A 25,170-nucleotide genomic window follows, 5' to 3' on the forward strand; every position below is an offset into this window, starting at 1 on the left:
TTATACCGTGGCGGACGCCACTGGACTTTTAATGTTGTGTTTTATTGATTTTTATTGTGTTGTCCCCTGGCCAGGGTTGTTTTAATACTTTTCCCTGGAACAGTCTCTCACCGTCGTTCTCTAAAACCTAAAAGAGAATTATGGATTTGATCAACTGGTCTCTGAATGCTATTGTCACCCTTTTCTCAACGAGAAGTCTGGGCTCGGGAGAGCCCAAGTGCCCTGGAGGGACTCTCCCTGCTGGATACACGACGGACGGGTGGCAGAGGATCTTGTGCCTGGCGGGACGGTGGATCGAGGACGCTGAAGATATCTACCTATTCGGAACCATGATAACAGGGTTCTTGCTGATCGGAGCTGGCTTGGCCCTGACTTATCGGAGAAATAAGAGAGCGCAACCGGCTTTTCAAACCCACCCAAGGCTGCCCGCTGGAATTGAAGCGATGGGACGAGGCGCGACCTCTCACAACGAATGCAGCATGGTTAACACCTTGGAGACGCTTACAGCTGCCGTGAAGACTCAAACTAACACCACTGAGCGTATGATGGGATACATCAGAGAGGGGCCTGCTCACAATGACACCCTTGAGCGAAAGTTGGATCACATCGCAGAACGGCTCACTGCAGTTGTGGGGTCTCAGAATCACAAGAATGACAACACCACGGACCAGAAGTTTGATACCATCATGGGGAGGCTCGCAGCGCTCCAACGGGAGATCGAGAGACCAGCGTCAGAGTGCTAAATTCGGAGCTGCTCGCATAAAGGAGAAATCAACAATATTCAACATTCGGACACCACGGCGCCAGCTGCTCAGGCCCAAGGCTGGAGCCGACCAAAACAACTCCCTGATAACGACTGTGTGATGACTGTTCTTCCCGTCCCGAGGCCACCTGGGTTGGCTGGTAGACTGTTTACTCAGCCTGATAGGGCGAAGGACACTGGCTCAGCTGGACTCTGGACACGCACACACATACACTTACACTGATAAGCACGCACTCACCCCCCTCCCTTTCCAAACGCCTTCTATGCTTGTTTCCTGTGGGGGAAGACGGCGGGTCTGTGTGCCGTGCTGAAATGATAGCATGGTGCAGGACGACTGCTGTGTTCCTTCGAATCACCCCCCACCCCCCTATCCAACCCCTGTGGCTTGTCACGTGCTCTAATGTTGTGATGTGGACATTAATGTGCTCTCTGTGCAGAGGAGTTTTTTTTGTTTCCTGTTCTCATGCTGTCCTCCCATAGGTGCCCAGCGTGAGAAGAGGTCTCTTTTTTTTCCTCTTGTACTTTTCCCATTGTTGTGTAATTTTTCAGTGTTTTCTCTGTAACGCTGCCGATCTCCAACTGTATTCCCATGTGATGTCTTTGTTGTGTGTGTAAGTCGGGGGGGGGGGGGGGGGGGTGTCCTATTCCTCTGCGGGGCAACCTGTTTGGCCAATAAAGTATTCAATTCAATTCAATTTTACATTTTTAACTGTTTAAAGATAATAAATTATATGTTAGCCTTACAGCTTTTAATTCATGTACTTTCCCTTGGCAGCTCCACTGCTCTGTCCATTTGGAGGAAGGTTTCCCTCCTTTAAAAACACTGTGGAAATAAAATAACCTTTGCTCCGTCACACAGGTGAAACCAGAGCAACAGGACCGCTAGTCTTTGACTTTATTTATTTTCTGCTGTGTTTTACTTGCATCTATTTGAAAGACTGAGTGTAAACACAAAAAAAATTTTATTTTATGTGCTGGAATGTGCAGAAAATAAGTTTAAATGTTAAACTAATTTATTCCAGTCAGTGAATGTTGCATACAATTAAACTTTTGCTTGATGCATGAAGTTAGAAGATTAATAAAACAAGTTTTAAAAAGAGACTTTTCCATTTGATTACATTTTGTATGATGAATTATGCAGAAAAAGTAGAATTGGGCTGAAAGAGCAATCGCTTTATCACCTATTCAGGTTGTAAATCGTGTTTTTAAAAAGTAACTAAGTAATTAATTACTTAGTTTGGAGGTTTGGAGTCTTCTCTCACCCCCGTTCTCTGCGGCCTGCTGGAGCAGGGGGGCTAGGAGGAGGAGTTGGCCGTCCGACTGCGGTCTGGAGTGTGGGGCCTCCCTGCTGCTGCGGAGTCGGGGCGGTCTGCCTCTCCCCACCGCAGGGAAAAGGGAAACACCACCTGGGTCTGGGTGCAGTTTCCCCCTCCAGGGGCAAGGGTACCTAGACCCGGTTTGTAGAGTACGCTTGGGGAGTGTGATCGTGTGTACAGCGTCTCTTTATGTCTGTCTCCACGTTGGTTGAGTGTGGAGTGAGTGCATATGAGAGCATGAGGGTGGGAATGGATGTTTGTGTCTGTGTGTGCCTGTATGTCTGTGTCTATATGTCAGGTTGGGTGTCAGACGCCACCTCTCTGGGGACATCTCAGGCCCTCCAAGGTTTGGAGGCCTATCTCCCCCTACCACCACTTCCCCTGCCAGTGGCGGACTCCCTCAGACATCGGTGCGTTGGTGGTTCTTTGTGTCCGGGGATGGGCGTCCAGGTACACGCCGGCTCACTCCTTGGCGGCCGCTTGTCGGGGTCTGGAGCCTGGGGCTCGCTCGGGCCACTTCGGAGGTGGGGTGCCCCCGGCCTCTCGGCCTGGGGCTCGGTCACTCAGGCACGGCTGGCTGCCGGCGGAGCTCACGGGCGCGTCACTGCAACTCCCCCTGGCTTCTGCTCCGCGGCTGCTGAGTGAGCCCTCATCTGGGACTCTCCACAGCTCTTTCTGGGACAGTGGCGCGGCTGCCCCTCTGTTGGTCTTCCTTGGTCTCTTGTGTTCTGGGGGCCTCTGGATGTCTGGAGTTTTGATCTCCTCCATACCTGCTTCATGCCCTGGAGGACAGGGCTGTGCCCCCCCCCACACCCTCTAGCAGATCATTACATGAAGGAACCTTTTAAAAAAACAAAAAACAAGCGCGTCCATGCTCACAGGTGTACACACGGGTGATCACACCCACAAACTACACCCTTTTTGGCTCCTACCTCAAAGCACACTGTGTTCTGTTGATCTTATGTGCTGCACAATAATGTTTAATATTTAGTATTTACTGTCATATTCCCATATATCATTGTGATGTTGTTTATTCTATTACTCTTGTTTTCTTCTGCTTGTTTTCTTTTTTCTTTCTCAGCAGGTGATCCAGGTGATTGATATATGCATTTTGTTTTTTCCTGCTCATTCTGTTGGTTTTTGTCTTTTGCCCTTCTCCCCCGTCCCTCTTCTCAGCTGTTTCTCTTTCCCTCTTTCTTTCTCCCCTTCTTTCCCCCAGTCAAGTCTGTCCCGTATTCAGCAAGTGAAAATAAAATAAACAATAAAAGGTGAATCAAATAGACCATTACGGCAAGGCTGGGATGGTCAATTTGGTAAAGTAAATCCGTTGGGCATCTTTCTTTGCCTTTAGACAACAATTCTGATGGCAAAAGAGCCAAACGGGACAGTAAAAAAAAGAAAAAGAAAAAAAAAATGATTCAGCACAGGAGGGAGGGGGTGAGTAGCTCAAATGTGCTGTTAGCATGTTAGCAGAGCGATGCTACTGTGAACCGAGGAGCTATTTTCTTGATGTGAGCTTCTACTCAGGGTTTTTTCTTCCAGTTCAGAGCAGAAATGTTTTTGTTACGATACTGGATGTTGTGTTTTTCTCCACAATTTTAATTATAAGCTAGATACATTGCTGCTAACAGCAACAGGGATGAGTCAGTGAGTCAGTTGGGCTTGTGAATCACGATTCATGAGTCAGTAAAGTGATTCTCGAGTATTGAACGATTCGTTCATGATTCGCGCATCACTAGTCAGCGTCTCCTTCCGTGTCGCGTCCTCCCTCATGGCCGTGTACCCCTCCGTGTTTCTTTGCGAGTCAGTTTCATTAGAATTTCCCAGTCTAGTTTTGTTTTGTATCGCATTTTCCTCCGTTTAGAAAATAAAGCTGCATTTTGAGTTTAAGCTTCCTTTCGGTGAGTTTGCGTTTTGGTCCAATTCCAGCCTGCACATAATGTTCATGACACCCTGCTTTATATGATGAATGATATAAGCAGTACCAGCTAGCATTTTGGATGTTGTGTTTTTTCATGTTGTGCGCATGAGATCCCAGCAAATTCCAAAAGTAAGTTGAGGCGTAAGATTGTCCAATTTAAAAAAAAAAATAGTACACAACACTTTCACTTGAAGGCTTCTCTCTTGTTTTGTTGCTGAACACATTGCACCATGTTTAGCATGATTAGCATTCTGTGTATGGTCACCAGCGTGTTCATTTATTTAGCTTGTTTGACTTGTAGAAACCACTGTGGTTTCTTTTCTTTTGAGTTTTGATTAGTTGGCTGGCATCTGTCAGCTCACTTTTGTTTTTATTTATTTTCGTTTTTTAATCATTTTCTGAACTCTGACCTTTGTCTACAGAACTGACCTTTGACTCTCAGCTCCACCTTTTTCTTCAGCAGGATGTTTCTCTCGCTGCCGTAGACGACACTGGTGTAGATACCCGTGTCTCCATCTGTGGGGTATTTCAGGGTCAGACTGAGGTCTCCAGTTTTCAGCGGGTCTTCATTCATCTTCGTTCGGTCTCTGTAAATCTTGTGCTGTTTGTGAGAGCCGTTCTCATACACGTGATACACGTGGACCTTCATGTTGTATGTGTTTGTCCACTCAATGGTTGCTATGTCAAGCAGGGGAACTTTTGAAGAGGTTTTGAAAGGCAGCTGGACAAACTCCTCCCCTGAATCCACCTCCTCCTGGGGGACTGAGTGGACAACAAAGCACAGCATGAGCTGTACAGACATCAGCAGCAGCAGTGTGTACATTTTCTTTGACCGGATGAAGTGAAATATTTTTTTGTGATGTTTGTTTGGAGTTTGAAATATGTCCCATTACTCTACTGTGTTGTGTTTATCTGCCCAATCAGCAGCAGAGCTGCAGAGCTGATGTGTCCAGAGTCAAACCTTTATTTGATATTAGTGACAAAATGAGGCACTGGCTCAAAAACTGAATCACTACACACATGGTTCAAAATGATAAACTATATTTCAGTCACCTTTATTACATCGACTTTTACGCCAACGTTTCAAAGCTCCACCTGAAAGAGTGAAGCTTTTCAAACATAATCAGTGATTTCAACTGAAGCAAACTCCGCCCACAGTTTCACAACAATAAATAAAGTGTAGTTCAAAGCCTCGAGGTAACATCACTATTTGGTGTCTTTAAAAAAGAAAGTCAGGATGTTCACTGCAGGAAACTCTGAACTTGTTTCCAGAGGGACGTCATTCTCTGTCAGCCTTCATCATCAGGATGGAAAGTGAAAGTTATCAGAAAGTTTGACACATCATTGGATCTACCTGAAACAGCTGAGGCATACCGTGTCTTACATGAAAATGTGAAATGAAATAATATTTACCATTTAACTTTGTTTTATCTGAAATATACAGAATGATCACATCTTTTCATCCATTCATCTTCTTCAGCTTATTTGGGGTGAGGTCATGGGGGCAGCAGCCTAAGCAGAGAAGCCCAGACCACCCTCACCCTGGCCACCTCCTCCAGCCTGGGAACAACTTGTTTCATAATTTGAGAGCTTCACTCAACTCTCTCTTCACCACTTTGGAGAGGTACTGATCAAATATGGTAAATAACCTACAAGAATGTTGTTGTCTGAAAATCCAAAAGATTTAACAAACTGACTAAGACATCAGTTTATTCCACCTTTTTGTTTCCTTTATTGGAAATGTTCGGTTTTATGCGTTTTGTTTTTTTCTTAATCTTTTTCTTCTGAAGACGATGTTACAAACTGAAAGTCTCTGTTAGCTGCAGAGCTCTGAAACTTCACACAGCTTTGGATGATAACATGGAGAAAGGATGTGGAGATTTTCATACTTCTGCTAGAAATCATCTTCTAGTTATTTTGAAAAGGACTGTATAAGGACCAGTCTGTTTACCATTTACTGACTTCTGATCTTTGACGTGTATCTACAGCACTAACCTTTGACAGTCAGCTTCACGTGTTTCTTCATCAGGATGTTTCCCTCCCTGCTGTAGATGGTGCAGATGTAGGTGTTTGTGATTGTCGGGTATTTAAGGGTCAGACTGAAGTCTCCAAGCGTCAGCAGATTTTTCCTCATCTTGGTTCTGGCTTTAAAATCTGGGTGCTGGTATTCAGGTTTGTCAGAGCCGTTCTCATACACGTGGACCTTTCCATTTTTATCTGTCCACTCCACTTTACCATCTGCAGGCAGGTGAACTGTGGTTTTACAGGGCAGCATGACAGACTCCACCCCTGAATCCACCTCGACCTTGTAACCTTTGAGGACAACAAAGGACAACATGATGACGTCAGCAGCAGCTGTGATGGTCACATGACCTCCCTGTCCCTCCTTGTCTTCTAGTCTCAGTCAGATTCTGTCTCAGTTTGTTCCTGATGTGTTCCTGACTCGTTCTTTGGTAACTAGTCTGCAGCGTCCTGTAAAGTGCTGCAGACATGTTGGATGAAGAAGCACAGACAGACGGAGCCTCCACAGTCGGCCATGTCTCACACACATCAGCACAAAAACCATGAAGATCTCATGTGTCTGAACATCTGAAGCTCTCCACCACATGACTGAGCACAACTCAAGGAGGAACATTTACTGAAGCTGCTGCAACATTTACTGTCAGCACATGTTTCCATGTCAGCTGCTGTTTACCACCACAGAAGAAGAACAGCTTGTCCACATGCAGCCTCTGTGTCAGATCAATGAAGTGAAGCACACACACTGTTTAGTAAAGTCATGTTGTGGAGCTGTTTCACTGATCAATGACTGAGTCTGAAGGAGGTTTTCTGACTTCTGGAACAAACCTGGAAGTTTCTCTTCAGCTCTCTGTATCAGCTGTTTGTAACTCTCAACTCTTTCAGCTTCTGGAACAAGTTTGTGTGAGCCACAGTCAAGGAGCCACCAGAGGACACCTGCTGACCATCGGCATTATGGGTAGTGTAGTAGGAGACACTCACCTGACATGAAACAGTGTCGGAAATAATATGTGAGACCTCCAGAAACCACAAGAAGAACCAGGAGGCCCAAGAGAACCAGGAGAACTGTGGCCCAGGATGGAAATGGTTCTGTGGAAAAATATAAAATATAACAACATAAACGCTGAACTCTGACCTAAATCCATAGCTGGACTGGCCATCGGGCATACCGGGCATTTGCCCGGTGGGCCACTGGTGATTTTTTTTTTTTATGGGCCGATCGATTTTTTTTTTTTTTTGGAAGGGTATAAATAATGAAAGGTGGCCAATTAGTCATGATCGACTCTGGGCTGGACCAATTACAGCCGATGAGGTCGGATGCACCCTCCCCCTTATTTATCAATCTTATAGACGAACTTAAGAAAATGGAGAACAAAAAAAGGAAAGGAGGTGCAGAAAAAATTAGGGCCAAAAAGAAACAAGCCCTTCAGGCAGACGCTGCCAAATGTGTAAAAATAACTGAATTGTTTGGTGGTAGCTATGGCATAGCTTCCACAGATTTAGCAACATCAGCAAGTGGTGGAGGCCAGCAGGTGGATAAGGGAAAGGGGAGGCAAGAGGAGGAGAGACTGAGGCGGCCGCCGGTGTTGTGCCAAAAAGTGATTGCCTGCCAAAAACTGATTTCCAATGTGTGGAGCAGGGAAATTATTTTACTGCTATTGTTAAATAATCATCATTATTACCATTGCATTAATAATATAATCTGGAGTTTATATTGCATTCAGGGGTTGAACAGTGTGTGTCTTTCAGAAAGGCTAAAAGTCACAGGCTGACAGGAAACAGGCTTGCAGAGAGTTTGCAGAAGCAGGAAGTTATTTTGAGCAGCAGGCTAAGACGAGGCTTTAACAATGTAACAGATAGCTTTAAGATGGCCTTAAGATGTTATGCATACAGTTATTATGTTAACCTTGTATTTCAGGTGCAGTTATAACTATTTTATACATATTGCATATCTGTGCTTATTAAAGAGTTGGAGCTCGGTCAATTAATTGGGGGTTGGAAGCTTTGTTCGGCGCGATGTCCGGACAATCTATTGTGCAAGTGACTTGGAGCCATAGAAGGAATTGCAATACATGCTTACAAAACACTTATATATCAGGTCATTTCATATTAAGGTTTAAGTAGAGGTTCTTGGTTAAAACATTTATTTAGTAGAAGACATACACATAGTCTCAGTGAGCCTCTGGTCTAGTGAAAGGTCAGAAGTGCAACAGGTGAATTGAGAAAGAGCATTTGAGGACGAGACACAGACAGTTAGTAGGTGAAGAGGTGACACAAAGAGCATGTGGGGTCAACACACACACACACATGAGTTAGATTTATTTAGAGGAGAGATTAGTCATGTCTCGGTAAGAAAGAGGAACAATTCACTTTAAGACAAGAACGGAAAGTACCAGCCATGAAAATAGAAGATGATCTTCTGGGTTAAAAGTCATTGTGGTGTTGATCTGATCTATGTATAAAATGTATCTGTGACGCATGAAGGGGCGTCAGTAAACAAGCCCTGACGGTATAAAATCTGTGTATGCTTTGAGGAAGTCGGAGATCACTTGCTGTGGGCGTACAGAGTGTTCTTCCCACACGTGTGTAGTCATTAAAATCATTGTTTGACCAAGACCTTCTGGACCAAGGGTGGTTTGTACTCTCCCTCCTCAATTTTGAACCTTAACAAATGTTTCTGTGTATTTTTTTTATGTGTAATATCTTTATGAATGTTGGTAAATAGACTTCGGTGAACAGCGTTTACAAAGGGATTATATATAGAATTAAAAAATTATCTGTTTTTTCAACTATCTTTACAGGTCTGTGTTATTGTACTTACATTATAACCAACCCGGTCCTTTATCCTCACTTAAAATATTTTTACAGAACTATTGTAATATTTGCTGCCATTTCTGCTGTCCTCTTGGCCAACTTACTCTTACAAATGACATTTTTAATGTTAATGAGATTTTTTTAACTGCATAAATAAAGGTTATATAAAGTTTTTGGCAAATACCGGAAATCACTTTTTGGCACAACACCGCTCATAGTGGCAGAGCAACTGAACTTCAGGTAAGAAGTTATGACCTGCTGTCTATCTGTGTCAGATATAAACAAAGTTTAGTTGTAGTTTGTTTTCGTTGTGCAGACTTTTTACAGTCGCTTAGAATAACTGGCACTGCGTACTAGCTAGCATGACGGAGTTTATATACTGCTGGGCGGGTGCTATGAAGTTACTGATAGTAAATTTTATTTTATGCTTAAGGTTAGTTTCTCAAACTCCTCAAAATCTTAACAAATTGTCCCAATCCTTACATGTTGCACCAGGCTGATTTATCATCAAAAGTGGAGAGTGTCATGAATCGCCGTGCGGCAGGCAGGAGTAGGACCCAAAATGCAGGACTCACAGGCACGAGGGGATGAACTCAAAACTCAGCTTTATTCGCTGGCAGAACAAATATACAAACTAAACTAAACTGGGAAACCACAAACTAAGAATTCACAGAGAGACACAGGGAGATCCACACACGGCATGAGGGACGACGTCACCCTGAACAGAGGGAGACGCAGACAGAAATACACAGAGGGTTAACGAGGGAAGTGGGAACACACGGGGAACACAGGTGACACTGATAATCATAACGAGACAGGGCGGGGTGAACTGAACACTGACGGGAGAGGTGAAACAGGAAGTACAGGAGGAGAGAGAGCACGAGTAGAACACCAACGTAACAGGCAGGGGAGACATGGAATAAACACGAAAGGGGACGAGGGCTCATAAATGCCTAGAGGGCACACAGGGGGAAGAGAGAGCACGGGGAGAACTTAAGACATAATGGGCAGGGGAAGCATGGAATAAAACATAAGGAGAGACGAGGGCTCACAGATACACAGAGGGGCACACAGGGAGACATGAAGGGCAAGGGATCAAAACTAGAAACCATAGAATAAATCACACACAAGTACAATAATACGAAAATCACAAAGAACTAAAAATGCTGGGTCAGGAGACCCAGGACCGTGACAGTACCCCCCCCCCTCAAGGGCTGGCTCCAGACAGCCCAAACACAGAAAAACAAAATCAAACAGAAAACAACCCAGGGCGGGCGGCGGGGGCCCAGGACGGAGGGCTCGGAACAGAAAACAAAAGAGCACAGCAAACACCGGAGCCCAAGAAAATAACTCAAACACAGAGCAGTTCAGGGGGCCGACCATGCGCAAGGCAACGGCGGCGACGCGGAAACAGTTCCGGAGGCCGGCCGTGCGCGAGGCAACGGCGGCGACGCGGAAACAGTTCAGGAGGCCGGCCGTGCGCGAGGCAACGGCGGCGACGCGGAAACAGTTCAGGAGGCCGGCCGTGCGCGAGGCAACGGCGGCGACGCGGAAACAGTTCAGGAGGCCGACCGCGCAGGAGGCGGCGGTGACGATGACAGCGCTGGTCCGGGGGCCGGCCGTGCGGAAGGCGACGGCGGCCACTCAGGCGAAGGCGGTGCAGTTCAGGGGGCCGGCCGCGCGGAAGGCAGCGGCGGCGGCTCTCCAGTGTCAGGCGTACTGGCCGAGGCCCGGAGGGCACAGGACCAGTCGAGACGGGACCAGGCGAAGCACAGGCTGAGGAGGCTGCAGCAGACGAAGGCTCTGAGGAGGCTGCAGCAGACGAAGGCTCTGAGGAGGCTGCAGCAGACGAAGGCTCTGAGGAGGCTGCAGCAGACGAGGCTGCAGCAGACGAGGACGCAGAGGCCGAGGCCGGGCCAGGCGAGGACGCAGAGGCCGAGGCCGGGCCAGGCGAGGACGCAGAGGCCGAGGCCGGGCCAGGCGAGGACGCAGAGGCCGAGGCCGGGCCAGGCGAGGTTGCAGATGGTGGCTGGACAGGCTCCTCGGGCCCTCCAGCGGAGACAGGAGGCTGAACGGGCCCCTCGGGCCCTCCAGCGGAGACAGGAGGCTGAACGGGCCCCTCGGACCCTCCAGCGGAGACGGGAGGCTGAACGGGCCCCTCGGACCCTCCAGCGGAGACGGGAGGCTGAACGGGCCCCTCGGACCCTCCAGCGGAGACCAAAACAACGCCAACAGGCATGAAGTCCTTCGGTCGACATGAGGACAACTGGCGCTGCACTGAGCACTGACTCTGCCCAGGCAATGCGAACATGGTGCAGTTCTTAGGGGGCTGCTTAAACTTCAGGGGTCCAGAATCAGCTGGTGACTGAGACCTAGCCTCTGGGGAAGCCCTGGAGTGGCAAACTGTGCCAACGGCGGCTAAACCATGGAAAGTACCCTGAGTAGAAATCCAGTTACCTCTCTGCATGGAGTGAATGAGCAAAACTGGCGACACAGGAGACTGAGCGGAGAGTGGCTGCTGGGCAGCTAACTGAGTTACTGGAGACACGGGTGAGAGCGGGAGCTGAGCTGCTGGACACACGGGGACCTGAGCTGCTGGACACACGGGGACCTGAGCTGCTGGACACACGGGGACCTGAGCTGCTGGACACACGGGGACCTGAGCTGCTGGACACACGGGGACCTGAGCTGCTAACGGTGGAGAAGTAAATGACTGCACAGGGAACTGAACTGATGTCTGTAGTAACAGTGGTGGTGAGAGTGGAGTAGGTGGTGGAGTTAATGACTTCACAGGGGAATGAACTAGAGGTAGTGACGGTTGTGGTGCTGGTGGTTGAGTGGGTGACTGTGCTAAAGGAGGCTGCACTGGGGACAGCAGGGCTGCAGGAGACTGCACTGGGGACACTGGAGACTGCACTGGGGACACTGGAGACTGCACTGGGGACACTGGAGACTGCACTGGGGACACTGGAGACCGCACTGGGGACACTGGAGACCGCACTGGGGAAAGCAGAGCTGCAGGTGACTGCGCTAGAGACCGCAGTGATGGTTGTAGTGGAGGTGTGACGGGTGGAGGAGTGGCTGAAGTGGCTGCGGGTCGGGCGGCTAGTGGCTCAGCTACAGAGCATATTAACGGCAGGGCTATGGGTTGAATGACTGACTGAGTAGCAGCCTGAGTGGCTGGGTGAAGCGACGGTTGTGGTGGAAGAGAAACAGGTGGTAGTGTGGATGATGGAGCTAGGGGCGACTGAGTGGCAGACCGAACTGATGACTGAAGCGATGGTAGAGGTGAAAATGGAGCTTGTGGTGGAGTTAATGGCTGAGCTAGCGGGGACACAGGAGACTGAACTGAGGGTGGCGGCGAGGGAGCTAACTGAGCTGCGGGTGGCGGCGAGGGAGCTAACTGAGCTGCGGGTGGCGGCGAGGGAGCTAACTGAGCTGCGGGTGGCGGCGAGGGAGCTAACTGAGCTGCGGGTGGCGGCGAGGGAGCTAACGGAGCTGCGAAGGGCTGCGAGGGAGCTAACTGAGCTGGAAGTAGCAGCGAGGGAGCCGACGGAGCTTCTGGCAGCACAGAAGGTGAATTAGAAGGCCGAATGTCCGGCTGTGGGGTGGCGCGTCGGCGGCGTGAATGCCGTTTCTTTTTTGATGATGGCTCTGACGGGCCGAGCGGCTCCACATCCGGCCCTTCAGGCAGGTGGGTAGTAGCAGCTGGGGGATGAAGGTGGAGCTCGTTGCGGATTAAATCCTGTTCGAGTGGGTGGAGCGCACTGAGTAGCCAGGGAAGACCAGAGAACAAGCGCTGTAGTCTGGTTTCCACAGCACGGCGAAATTCCTTCCCCTCATGTTCGAGCCACAGATGCAGGAGTCTTTCCACGGAGTAGATTATGTCCAGACGCAGTTCTTCTGGTGGGTTGAGTGCTGCTGGGTCCATATCTGGTGACGTCGTACTGTCATGAATCGCCGTGCGGCAGGCAGGAGTAGGACCCAAAATGCAGGACTCACAGGCACGAGGGGATGAACTCAAAACTCAGCTTTATTCGCTGGCAGAACAAATATACAAACTAAACTAAACTGGGAAACCACAAACTAAGAATTCACAGAGAGACACAGGGAGATCCACACACGGCATGAGGGACGACGTCACCCTGAACAGAGGGAGACGCAGACAGAAATACACAGAGGGTTAACGAGGGAAGTGGGAACACACGGGGAACACAGGTGACACTGATAATCATAACGAGACAGGGCGGGGTGAACTGAACACTGACGGGAGAGGTGAAACAGGAAGTACAGGAGGAGAGAGAGCACGAGTAGAACACCAACGTAACAGGCAGGGGAGACATGGAATAAACACGAAAGGGGACGAGGGCTCATAAATGCCTAGAGGGCACACAGGGGGAAGAGAGAGCACGGGGAGAACTTAAGACATAATGGGCAGGGGAAGCATGGAATAAAACATAAGGAGAGACGAGGGCTCACAGATACACAGAGGGGCACACAGGGAGACATGAAGGGCAAGGGATCAAAACTAGAAACCATAGAATAAATCACACACAAGTACAATAATACGAAAATCACAAAGAACTAAAAACGCTGGGTCAGGAGACCCAGGACCGTGACAGAGAGGTCTGTGACAGAGGAGACAGAAGAGCAGGAGATGGAGATGGAGAGATGACTTTATGTCATCCATGAGGGATGCATTTGACATATGTTTCACATATTATAGCCCAACAAGTTACTTATAGCAATTTAAATATGAGCAATCAGTTTTTGGCACAACACCGGCTATTGCAGTTAATAATACAACAGCTTCTTGCCCTTCTTTGTGTTTCTTTTTATCGCTGTGTAACTGAGTTCAATTGAAAGCCTGCATGTGCTAGTACCTCTTGCCACAAGTTCCCAGAATCCTTTGCGGTTTTACCCCTGAATGACGTCACATTTTTGGTGGGCCGGTCTCTAGCCAAAATGCCCGGGCCGATTTTTTGTCCCAGTCCAGCCCTGCCTAAATCTACAACATTAACATCTGACCTTTATCTACATCTCTGACCTTTGACCTGCAGCACTACTTTCTGTCTCAGGATGTCTTTGTCCCTGTAGATGGTGCAGATGTATCCTCCACTGTCTCCATCTGTGGGCTGTTTCAGGGTCAGACTGAGGTCTCCAGTTCTCAGCAGGTCTTCGTTCATCTTCGTTCGGTCTCTGTAAAGGCCATCCTGTTTCTTAAGGTGGTCACTTCTCTTTGAATAGACATAAACCACTAGGTCAGCATGAGCCCACTCCACTGTGGTGTCCTCAGGCAGCACAAGATTTGTTTTGCAGGGTAGAATGATGAAGTCTGACATTTTCCATGTTGTCACCTCCTCTTGGTCATCTATGAGGACAAGAAACACATTATCAACTACAAAAAACAGTGCAGTATAATAGTGGTGGTAACTGGAACATGATGGAGCAAGTACTGCTTCCATCTTTTCAACCCATCAGTACATTCCCATCTATGTCCTTAATTACCCAAACAGACTGTATATCATTTGAGCTCTCTGCCTAGCCAGTCGATAAAGTACTTTTCTCCTTCAATTGTGTTCAGCCTGACAGTAAACTCACTAAAAGTCCTCTCTTGGTTCTACCCATACCCTCCCAGCATGCCTGTCTACTTTCCTCATCCCTATAACTATCCTATTCCACCACTCAGTCTCCTTGTCCTCTTTCTCTGTCCAGAGAATAACCCAAATAGCTCTACTCTGAGCCTCTCCTGGCTGGACGAACTCCTCACCCTTCAGAGGAATCCCATTTCTGCCACTTGTATCTGCAATCTTGTTCTTTCGGTCACTACCCACAGCTCATGACCATAGGTGAGGGTAGCAATGACAATCGACCAGTTTTTGTGCTCAGCTCTCTCTTCATCATGTTGGACAGGCACAGCATCCAAATCGCTGCAACCACAGCAGTAATCCGTCTGTCGATCTCTCCCTCCCCTGACTACTGAACAAGACCCCAAGATACCTAAACTAAATTAAAAAATTATCAGAAAGTAAATACTCAAAGTAAAGATATCAAAAAGTTCTACTTAAGTACGGTAATAAAGTCTTTGAGCTTCATTAATTCCCACCTCCACTGTCATCTCCATTGCTCTTTGATACTTACATGGACATATCCAAAGGCGATGGATCCCAACCTGAGACTCTTTTTCACATCTACTAACTGGATGAAACTTTTAAATGACTCAACTATTTCTAGCACTAAAAACACTATTTTCACACCAGTACCTACAATTTCAAATCACCATTCAAATTCTTCTGTTAAGCCTATTGAATATCAGGTTTTACTGTGTATGCATTCTGGGTTTGTTGTTGACCTTTGACCTGCAGCTGTATATCTGTCACTCTCAGCTCTTCTCTCCCATCACTGAGGGAGCAGATGTGGTTGCCACTGTCAGTCTTTGTTGGTTTCCTCAGAGTGAGGCTGAAGTCTCCAGTGTCCAGAGCATCAGGCCTCATTGATGTGCGCCCGCTGTAACGCTGGTTTTGCCCTCCAAAATCATCTCTTCCTTCTCGCTGTAGGTGGACAGATTTGGGATGAAGATCACTCCGAGTCCAAATCACTGCAGGGTACTCAGGTATAATACCTGAGAACTGACAGGGCAGCAGGACAGATTGTTCCCCTTCATTCACCTCCACTACCACAGCCAGGGCATGCTGGGAAACTGAGGACACAGAAATAAAAATTCACTGCATGCTGTGGGATTGTCTCACAAACCAAATCACAGTCATTTGAGCAGAACTTTGTGCCATCAGAAACTGAATTTGAGTAAGTTATATTGGCATTTAAATTGCATCACAACAGTAGTCGCCTCAAGGCGCTTTATATTGTACAGTAGATCGTACAATAACAGATACAGAGAAAAACCCAACAATCATATGACCCCCTATGAGCAAGCACTTTGGCGACAGTGGGAAAGAAAAACTCTCTTTTAAAAACTCTTAATACACCAAAGAATCACATGACAAGCAACGGGGGTGGGTAAAGGGTGAGAGACAGCCAGTGTAGACAGTACATCCGGGCCTGCAGCATATGCGCTGGTCTCCACGATCCACCGTCAGCATCGGAGGGGAATAAGCATCGAAGGCGTTTGGAGGGGTGAGGGGGGGTTTTTACTTTAGTGCGAACAGCTCATATGAATTTCAAAGCTGTTCTAACAGTCCAACACTGGTCTCTCAATCTCCCGTTGGAGAGCCGTGAGCTTCTCCATGATGTTATCAAAGTTACGCTCCGTGATGTTGTCATTCTTGTGCTCAAAGAGCCAATTCTGAGAACTCACGACCGCAGTGAGCTTCTCCAAGATGTCATCCAGTTTGCGCTCAGAGGTGTTATTCCGAGTATTCACGGCAGCCGTAAGCTTCTCCAAGAACGTATCCATGCTGCACTCAATGAGCCCATTTTGAGAAACTCACGCCTCGTCCCATCATTTCAATCCCAGCGGGCAGCCTTGTAGGGGTTTGAACAGCCGGTTCCGCTTCCTCAATTCTTCGATAAGTCAGGGCCAAGCCAGCTCCGATCAGCAAGAACCCTGTTATAATGGTTCCGAATAGGTAGATATCTTCATGCACTCAGGCTCACCCAAGCCCAGACGTCTCGTTGAGAAAAGGGTGTCAATAGCATTCAGGGACCAGTTGATCACATCAATAATTCCTCTTTTAGGTTTTAGAGAACAGACTGTGAGAGAATGTTCCAGGGAAAAGTAATACAAAAAACACGAGACTAGACAAGGACACAAGAGGCTAAGCAGGGAAGCTAAGGGAGAGGAGGAGAAAAGTGCGACCGCCTTCGTCAAGAGCAGGAAAGAAAGGAAAGAAGGAAAACAGGATAAAAGACATGCTGTGGAAGAGAGACAGAGGTTAATAACAGATATGATTCAATGCAGAGAGGTCTGTTAATACATAGTGAGTGAGAAAGGTGACTGGAAAGGAAACACTCAATGCATCATGGGAATCCCCCGGCAGCCTACGTCTATTGCAGCATAACTAAGGGAGGATTCAGGGTCACCTGGTCCAGCCCTAACTATATGCTTTAGCAAAAAGGAAAGTTTGAAGCCTAATCTTAAAAGTAGAGATAGTGTCTGTCTCCTGAATCCAAACTGGAAGCTGGTTCCACAGAAGAGGGGCCTGAAAACTGAAGGCTCTGCCTCCCATTCTACTTTTAAATACTCTAGGAACAACAAGTAGGCCTGTAGTGCGAGAGCGAAGTGCTCTAATAGGGTGATATGGTACTACAAGGTCATTAAGATAAGATGGGGCCTGATTATTTAAGACCTTGTATGTGAAGAGCAGGATTTTGAATTCAATTCTGGATTTAACAGGAAGCCAATGAAGGGAAGCCAAAACAGGAGAAATCTGCTCTCTCTTTCTAGTCCCTGTCAGGACTCTTGCTGCAGCATTTTGGATTAACTGAAGGCTTTTCAGCAAATTTTTTGGACATCCTGATAATAATGAATTACAGTAGTCCAGCCTGGAAGTAATAAATGCATGAACTAGTTTTTCAGCGTCACTCTGAGTCAGGATATTTCTAACTTTAGAGATGTTGCACAAATGGAAGAAAGCAGTCTTACATATTTGTTTAATATGTGCGTTGAAGGACATGTCCTGGTCAAAAATGACTCCAAGGTTCCTCACAGCATTACTGAAGGCCAAGGTAATGCCATCCAGAGTAAGAATCTGCTTAGATACCATATTTCTAAGATTTTCAGGGACGAGTACAATAACCTCAGTTTGATCTGAATTAAGAAGCAGAAAGTTAGCGGCCATCCAGGTCTTTATGTCTTTAAGACATTCCTGCAGTTTAGCTAATTGGTGTGTGTTATCTGGCTTCATGGATAGATAGAGCTGGGTGTCATCAGCATAGCAGTGAAAATGTATGCTATGTCTTCTAATGATGCTGCCTAAGGGAAGCATGTATAATGTAAACAGAATTGGTCCTAGCACTGAACCCTGTGGAACTCCATAATTAACCTTAGTGTGTGAAGAGGACTCTCCATTTACATGCATAAACTGGAGTCTATTAGATAGATATGATACAAACCACTGCAGTGCAGTACCTGTAATACCTACAGCATGTTCTAATCGCTCTAATAGGATATTATGGTCAACAGTATCGAACGCAGCACTAAGGTCTAGCAGGACAAGCACAGAGATGAGTCCACTGTCAGAGGTCATAAGAAGATCATTTGTAACCTTCACTAAAGCTGTCTGTGAAGGTTCTCAGTCATCCAGGTCATCGTATTCAAAGGAGCTTGCAAAGAAAAGCGTCTGGACTTCTTTAAGTTGCTTGAAGACGTTTCACCTCTCATCCGAGAAGCTTCTTCAGTTCTAAGGTCAAATGGTGGAGAGACCTTGCTACCATCCTTGCTCCTCTTGTGGGGAACACCCCACACCACATCAAGAACTCCACCGACTTCACCGACAAGGTCCAGAAACTTACCCTGGATCCAGATGAAACCATGGTGTCCTTTGATGTAGTCTCTCTCTTCACTTGCATACCCACCACGGAGGCCGTGGAGACTGTCAGAAAACGACTACAAGAAGACAGCTCCTTGGAGGACAGGACCAACTTCACACCCGATCAGATTTGCACACTGTTAGACCTCTGCCTCACCACTACATATTTCAAATACAACGAAGGCTTTTACAGACAAAAACACCTACTGTAGCCAACCTTTACATGGAGGAAGTGGAAAGGAAGGCTCTTGGCTCTTTCAAAGGAAGAGTACCCAGCCACTGGTACAGATATGTGGACGACACCTGGGTCAAAATCAAGACACAAGAAGTGGAATCCTTCACTGCGCACATTAACGCTGTGGATAAAAATATCAAGTTCACCAGGGAAAACACAAAGGACAACTGTTTGCCTTTCCTGGACTGCGCTGTGCACATTGAAGAGAACGGCAACCTCAACATCGAAGTTTACCAGAAGCCCACACACACGGACCAGTACCTCCTGTTTGACTCCCATCACCCTTTGGAACACAAACTTGGAGTAATTAGGACCCTACACCACCGGGCAGAACATGTTCCCTCTCAACCTGAAGGAAAAAAGAAGGAACACACACATGTAAAGGAAGCACTCGAAACGTGCGGCTATCCTAAATGGGCGTTCTTAAAGTCAGCAAAGAGGCACAGAAAAGAAGACCAGACACCAGCGAGGGAGGATAAGAAGGACAGACGCAACAACATTGTCATCCCCTATGTAGCCGGTTTATCAGAAAAACTCAGGAGAGTTTTCTCCAAGCACGACATCCCAGTGTATTTCAGACCCAGCAACACGCTCAGACAGAAACTGGTTCACCCGAAAGACAAAATGCCAAAACACAGACTTAACAATGTGGTGTATGCTGTACAGTGCAGCGAGGAATGCCCAGACCTCTACATTGGAGAGACCAAACAGCCACTTCACATGCGCATGGCACAACACAGAAGAGCCACCTCCACAGGACAAGACTCAGCTGTCCATCTGCATCTTAAGGATAAAGGACACTCTTTCGAGGATGCCAATGTTCACATTTTGGACAGAGAGGACAGATGGTTTGAAAGAGGAGAGAAAGAAGCCATCTATGTCCACTGTGAGCAACCATCCTTGAACAGAGGCGGGGGTTTACGACACCAACTCTCTGCCATCTATAATCCAGTTTTGAGATCCCTTCCCAGACGCCTTAACGCCCACTCACATCCTGGGCCATCTGATCTCAGGAATTCGCATGATAAGGTGGGGCCAGGTTTCACAATGAACACACCCGAAACTCTGGCTGATTGGGACCCACACCCAGTTTCACACCTTGGCTCAGGCGATTAGAGGATCATCAGGGGGTCCTTTTGTTCCTCTGTGGGGGGTTACTCCCACTAGGTTTATATCTGGGACTCTCCACCATTTGACCTTAAACTGAAGAAGCTTCTCGGATGAGAGGTGAAACGTCTTCAAGCAACTTAAAGAAGTCCAGACGCTTTTCTTTCCAAGCTCCTTTGACTTCACTAAAGCTGTTTCTGTGCTGTGCTGAGCTCTGAAACCTGACTGAAACTCTTCAAATAAACCTCTGCAGATGAGCTGTTAGCTGTTTGACAACTACTCTTTCAAGGATTTTTGATATGAAAGGAAGGTTGGAGATTGGCCTATAATTAGCTAAGACTGCTGGGTCTAGAGATGCTTTTTGAGTAAAGGTGTAACTACAGCCAGCTTGAAGGCCTGTGGTACATAGCCGATCATTAGAGATAGGTTGATCATATTTAAGATCGAAGAATTAATTAATGGCAGGACTTCTTTGAGCAGTTTTGTAGGAATGGGGTCTAAAAGACACGTTGATGGTTTGGAGGAAGTAATTATTGAAGTTAACTCAGAAAGATCAATTGGAGAAAAAGAGTCTAACTTAACATCAATGGTACTAAGAGTAGCTGTGGATAATATTATATCTGTGGGATGATTACTGGTAATTTTTTCTCTAATGATTGAAATTTTATTTGTGAAGAAGTTCATGAAGTCATTACTAGTTAACGTTTAAAGGGATTGTTGGCTCAACAGAGCTCTGACTGTTTGTCAAGTTAATCTGTTCGTATTTTCACATTCAATTTTGTCGCTGTCTGGTTTTCGGCGCGAGATACTAACATCATAAATTGAGGCTGAATTCCGGTGTGTCATAGGTACTGGCTCTAGCAAGAAACTAAAAACATTCTATGTTGAGACTAGAGTTGTAGCCCACATTACATTCCACATTTAACTTTGTCTATGACTGGCTTTTGTGGCAAGAAACTGTGAAACTTGAGCTCAGAGGTTTCTGTGTGTGTTTCTGCGTGTGAGACGCACTCTCTGTGTTTCAGTGCGTTAAATATGAATATGGTGACAGTGGCGGTTGATGTGTTAATTGGAGGACAATATTTCATGATCAAAGGTTGACACCTAGTGGACCTTGTGGATTAGTTCCAGGAGTGGTTTCCCAACCGGTAGATCGGACGCGGCCCGGAGGTAACTAGGGTAGCAACCTTGGGAGTGGAACCCCTAAAAAGCTTGTTCATGGTGTGGCAACCCCCCTGTCCCTGGACGCAGAGGCCGGTCCAACAGCGTTTGGTTAGCTGAGGTGGCGACTTGGGAACTGAGGACTCCCGCATTAGCTACAGAATAACACTGAAACTGCCGTGTAATCACGGGTTTACATTTATTCTGGAATAGAACAAGAGGATATTTTGACATCTAAGGTTGAGTTCTATCATAGGTAAAAAGATTGAATCACTTGCTTCAGTGGTAGAAATTGTTGATTGCTTTGTGCCTGTCCCCTGACGAGTGTGTAAAATTAAAATAAGAAAGAAAAGAGAGAAAAGAGGGTAATTTGGAGCCACATAAAGATAAGCAGGCGTAATTGGGTGCAATACTCTGGTGTAAAAAAAAAAAAAAAAAAAAAAGTGAGAGGTAAGTAGTGGTGTGAAATATGTTGGGTTTTAAATCTGATGTGGAGAAATGGAGAAATAAAGGGAGAGTGGAGAATTATTTAGAAGCAGCGAGAGGAATGTGTTGTGAGACTGGCGTGCAGTTTGCACTGTAAAGGTGGGCTTGTTGCCTGCTTGTCTATTTAACAGTGATGAAAATGATATTAAATAAATCTCTTAGCGTGTTAATACAGGTGGCTACGGACCTGGACCAACCGCCCACCACAAGCACTGTTAAGTGACGGCTATGTGCAGACAGGAATAGGACCCAAGGTGCAGACTCCAGAGACAAACTTAAACCAAAACAGCTTTAATGCTGAACTCAAACATAACATAACATAACATAACATAACATAACATAACAGGAAAAAATAAAAATAAACTAACACCGGCAGACTGACAAAACACACAGCAAAATAAACGGTAGATCGCAACCCAGACGCAGAGAAACACGGGGCTTAAATACACAGAGGGAGCAATCAGGGAATGGGTAACAGGAGGGAAACACAGCTGGGGCAAATCAGGCCTAACGAGACAAGGGGAAGCGAAACCAGACACATTAACATCAGACATGGACTTTCAAAGTAAAACAGGAAACATGACACAGACTGAACAAAGACACAGACTCGCACGCACTGCAACAGAGGGAACAGAGACGTGGGACCAGGGCAGACACGGATACTGACTGGACACGGGGATATAGCAACTAAGGATACACAGAGACGTGAACTAGACAAGGGAATACAGTTGACAGGGGAGACAGAGCAACTAAAGAAGACAGAGACATAAACCATAAGACAGAACTCAAAGAAACCAAAGACTAGAAATTATAAATAATATAATAAACTCAAAAACCATGGGTCAACGACCCAGGCATCCTAACAAGCACAGCGGCCAGAGCAAAATTATAGTAATGGGAACCACACCAAGAATCAGCAGCTGTGGAACCGACAGCAGCGAGAAGAGAAGTAGAGGAGAAATTAAGCGAAGCTGTAACACATAAAATTGGGTTGACATTTGGGGCCAACAGACTTGTGGAGTTTGGGAAGGCGTCCGGAGCATCGCAACAAAAGGTGAAACAAAAACACACACACAAGTAGAGAAATTTTTAAGGAAACGCCTTGTTTGAAAAAAGAAAAAAAAAGCTAAGGCAGTTTAATTTAAATGTATGTACCGGTGTTGTCCTGTCAACTTGGTGGGTTATGAGTGATTATATCGTGAGAAAAAACAAAAAAAAGGGGGAGAGAAGGCTGACACAGGGCCTGGCCCGGTGTTTCTCCCCTCTCTTAATAACACAGCCAACACAACATCATTTTCCTGTTCGTCCATTCCGGTCTGTTTTTTGTTTTTCTTTTTTCTTTTTATGCCCCATTACAGGCTGCTGGAAGCTGAGGCTGACCTGGACTCCTGCTCTCCCCTCTACCATCTTTGACGTGACCCTGACCAAACGCTGCAGGAGCTGGACCCACAACAACAATCTGAAAATGTCAACAGTGCTGCAGGAAAAGGATCTCATGCAGTGGAGACGGAGAGTGCTGAACCTAAGGCCCGTTTCACTACACGGGGGAGATTTCCAGACAGCTTCAGCTGACAGAGCTGTGACGAGACGCCCATTAAGCCCGGATGAAAAGTGAGGCCGAGCAACATAATGCTGACCTTGATAACTCTGCATTTTTATTTTTTTTTTTGCCTGTCCCGTTTGGTTCTTTTGCCATCAGAATTAAATTAAAACTAAAGGCAAAGAAAGATGCCCAACGGATTTACTTTACCAAATGGACCATCCCAGCCTTGCTGTAATGGTCTATTTGATTCACCTTTTATTGTTTATTTTATTTTATTTTCACTTGCTAAATACGGGACAGACTTGACTGAGGAAAAGAACGGGGAGAAAGAAAGAGGGAAAGTAAAAAGGGGGGAGAAGAGGGACGGGGATAAAGGGCAAAAAACAAAAACCAACAAAATAAGCAGACAAAAAATACATATATCAATCACCTGGATCACCTGTTGAGAAAGAAAAAAGAAAACAAGCAGAAGAAAAAGAGATCAATAGAATAAAGAGCAATAGTGTGGGTGATTGGGGTGGAGCGGGAAGAGGGAGGCAGCTGGAGCTGGGGAGGGAAGGAAGGGAGGGGCAAGTGACCCCTCTCTGGGGCCAGCTCCCCTGCTGACCCCAGAAGGAGCTACTGAGGTCAAAAGCCACCTCAGAACGATCAAAACACAGAAGAAGATGCAGGTTTCACCTGCAGTGAGCATGGACACTGGAGAAAGGACTGCCCCAATTGTGGTCAGAACCAGGATGGACAGAACTTTGAGCAGCAGCAATAGGGCTTTGGAGTTGACGTCACGCCGCAATGCATTGTGGGAGCGTGGCACCATTTTCGGGGTCTACAAATCAAAAGAAACACACTTTGTTGGAACAACGATTACAAGATGCTTAAAAGCAGCTCAATAGAGAACGGACTGTATAGAGACCGATCGCGTCCAGAGGCGAAGCGACGGTACTCTCAGAAAATAGCGTGCATTGGAAATGTGGACCCGTATGAAATACGGCCGTGGAGTAGAAACCCTGAAGACCAACCGCTATTGACGTAGCCTGATATATTTCATACCTTATCTGTGGAATCAGCGCGTACAAGTCGTCATTCAAACAAAGGTAAGTCAGCTCGAGTACAGCGTGTGAAATGCGTTTGATTTCCCTGCAAACATTCAGATTACTGCAGCATAAATTCATTGATGAGGGGAAATTACAGTGAGAACATGTGGAGACTGTTAGAGGGATAACATAGTGAGTTCAGTGCATTGATGTGACATTGTCCTGAAGGATTTAGTTATTCTCTATGGTTAAAGAAATTGCAATGATTTATTAATGTTTATTATAAATAATCCTAATTATACATCTTGCTTCAATATTTGTATCCTGTGTCACTAAAAATACGTTTTATTTTAGTTTTATACTTTGATTAATGACCTGCAGAATCTCCTTATCATATTAAGTGATTCATAATTGTCACTTTATGCTTTCTCCATCGCTAAAGTGATGATATCCTCGCATTACATGCTTTAGGTTCATTTTCTGCAGGCAGGTTTCTGACAGAACAGGCAGATTTAGACTATAACCTGCAGCGTTCTATAGATGGACACATAAAGAAATGAAAAATCACATGTATGTGCTAACTTTCTAGACACTTTAAATGAATTTTGTGTGTGTTTCAGGTCCTGCACTGTCAAAGACTGAATGAACCAGCATTGCAGCCATGGGTCACTGTGAGCATCACAGGGAAGGTTGAAGCCGCCCGCTGCACCTGTATGGCCGGAGTCGCAGAGACCTGCACCCACGTCGCTGCTCTTCTGTCTAAAGTAGACGGAACAGTGTTGATCCGTGGCACAAGGACTGTTACAGATGAACCTGCATACTGGGTTTTGCCTGGTAATATGACCAAGATACAGCCAGAGGTTGGCCATAAGATAGACTTCTCCTCTTCAGCTGCCCAAAAAAGGCTCTTGATCAAAACATAAACAGACCATCTGTAATGAAAGGTAAAAGGAGCTGTCCCCAAAACAGAAAAACCCCACCTGCTACTGTGGAGGAGTCGTCACTGCTATAATGCCATAATGTTTTATCTAGGGGTCTAGATTTATGCCTGTAGTGCACTGCTGTGTAAATAATTTGCATTTACTGAATATGTACTGACTGAGTCCCACTGTTCAAATGTTGAATAAAGAAACAAACTAATTTTTGCCTCTTTTTTTTTATTAAAACCACTTAATAGAACATCACATCAGGTACACTTCACCATCTTATCCAGAAGGGTCACCTCTTCACCCTCACATGGAAGAAGTAATCTGATTGGCATGGTGGTATGTTTGAAGCAGGTCCCT

At 46.3% G+C, this 25,170-nt stretch overlaps 2 protein-coding genes across 2 annotated transcripts in view; both read right to left on the reverse strand.

Annotated features, from left to right (window-relative positions):
- The window catches only part of LOC113016104 (uncharacterized), a 17,649-nt gene extending 1,716 nt beyond the window's left edge, over positions 1-15,933 (reverse strand). Inside the window, exons 1-4 of the mRNA XM_080292733.1 lie at positions 15,885-15,933; positions 15,186-15,533; positions 13,881-14,204; positions 6,995-7,108 (exon numbers count right to left, since the gene is read on the reverse strand). Coding sequence (XP_080148859.1) covers positions 6,995-7,108; positions 13,881-14,204; positions 15,186-15,533; positions 15,885-15,933 — 835 coding nt within the window. The remainder of the gene's footprint in view (positions 1-6,994; positions 7,109-13,880; positions 14,205-15,185; positions 15,534-15,884) is intronic.
- On the reverse strand, positions 8,354-13,206 carry LOC145421894 (uncharacterized). Its single transcript, XM_080292856.1, has 3 exons — positions 11,421-13,206; positions 10,711-11,363; positions 8,354-8,363 (listed from the first exon to the last, which is right to left on the reverse strand). Exons 1-3 carry the CDS (start codon positions 12,762-12,764, stop codon positions 8,354-8,356), a joined length of 2,007 nt encoding a protein of 668 aa, XP_080148982.1. The 5' UTR covers positions 12,765-13,206.
- Positions 15,934-25,170: the final 9,237 nt, after the last annotated feature.

Source organism: Astatotilapia calliptera, chromosome 3 (genome assembly GCF_964374335.1).
Source record: "Astatotilapia calliptera chromosome 3, fAstCal68.1, whole genome shotgun sequence".
Classification (NCBI taxonomy): domain Eukaryota; kingdom Metazoa; phylum Chordata; class Actinopteri; order Cichliformes; family Cichlidae; genus Astatotilapia; species Astatotilapia calliptera.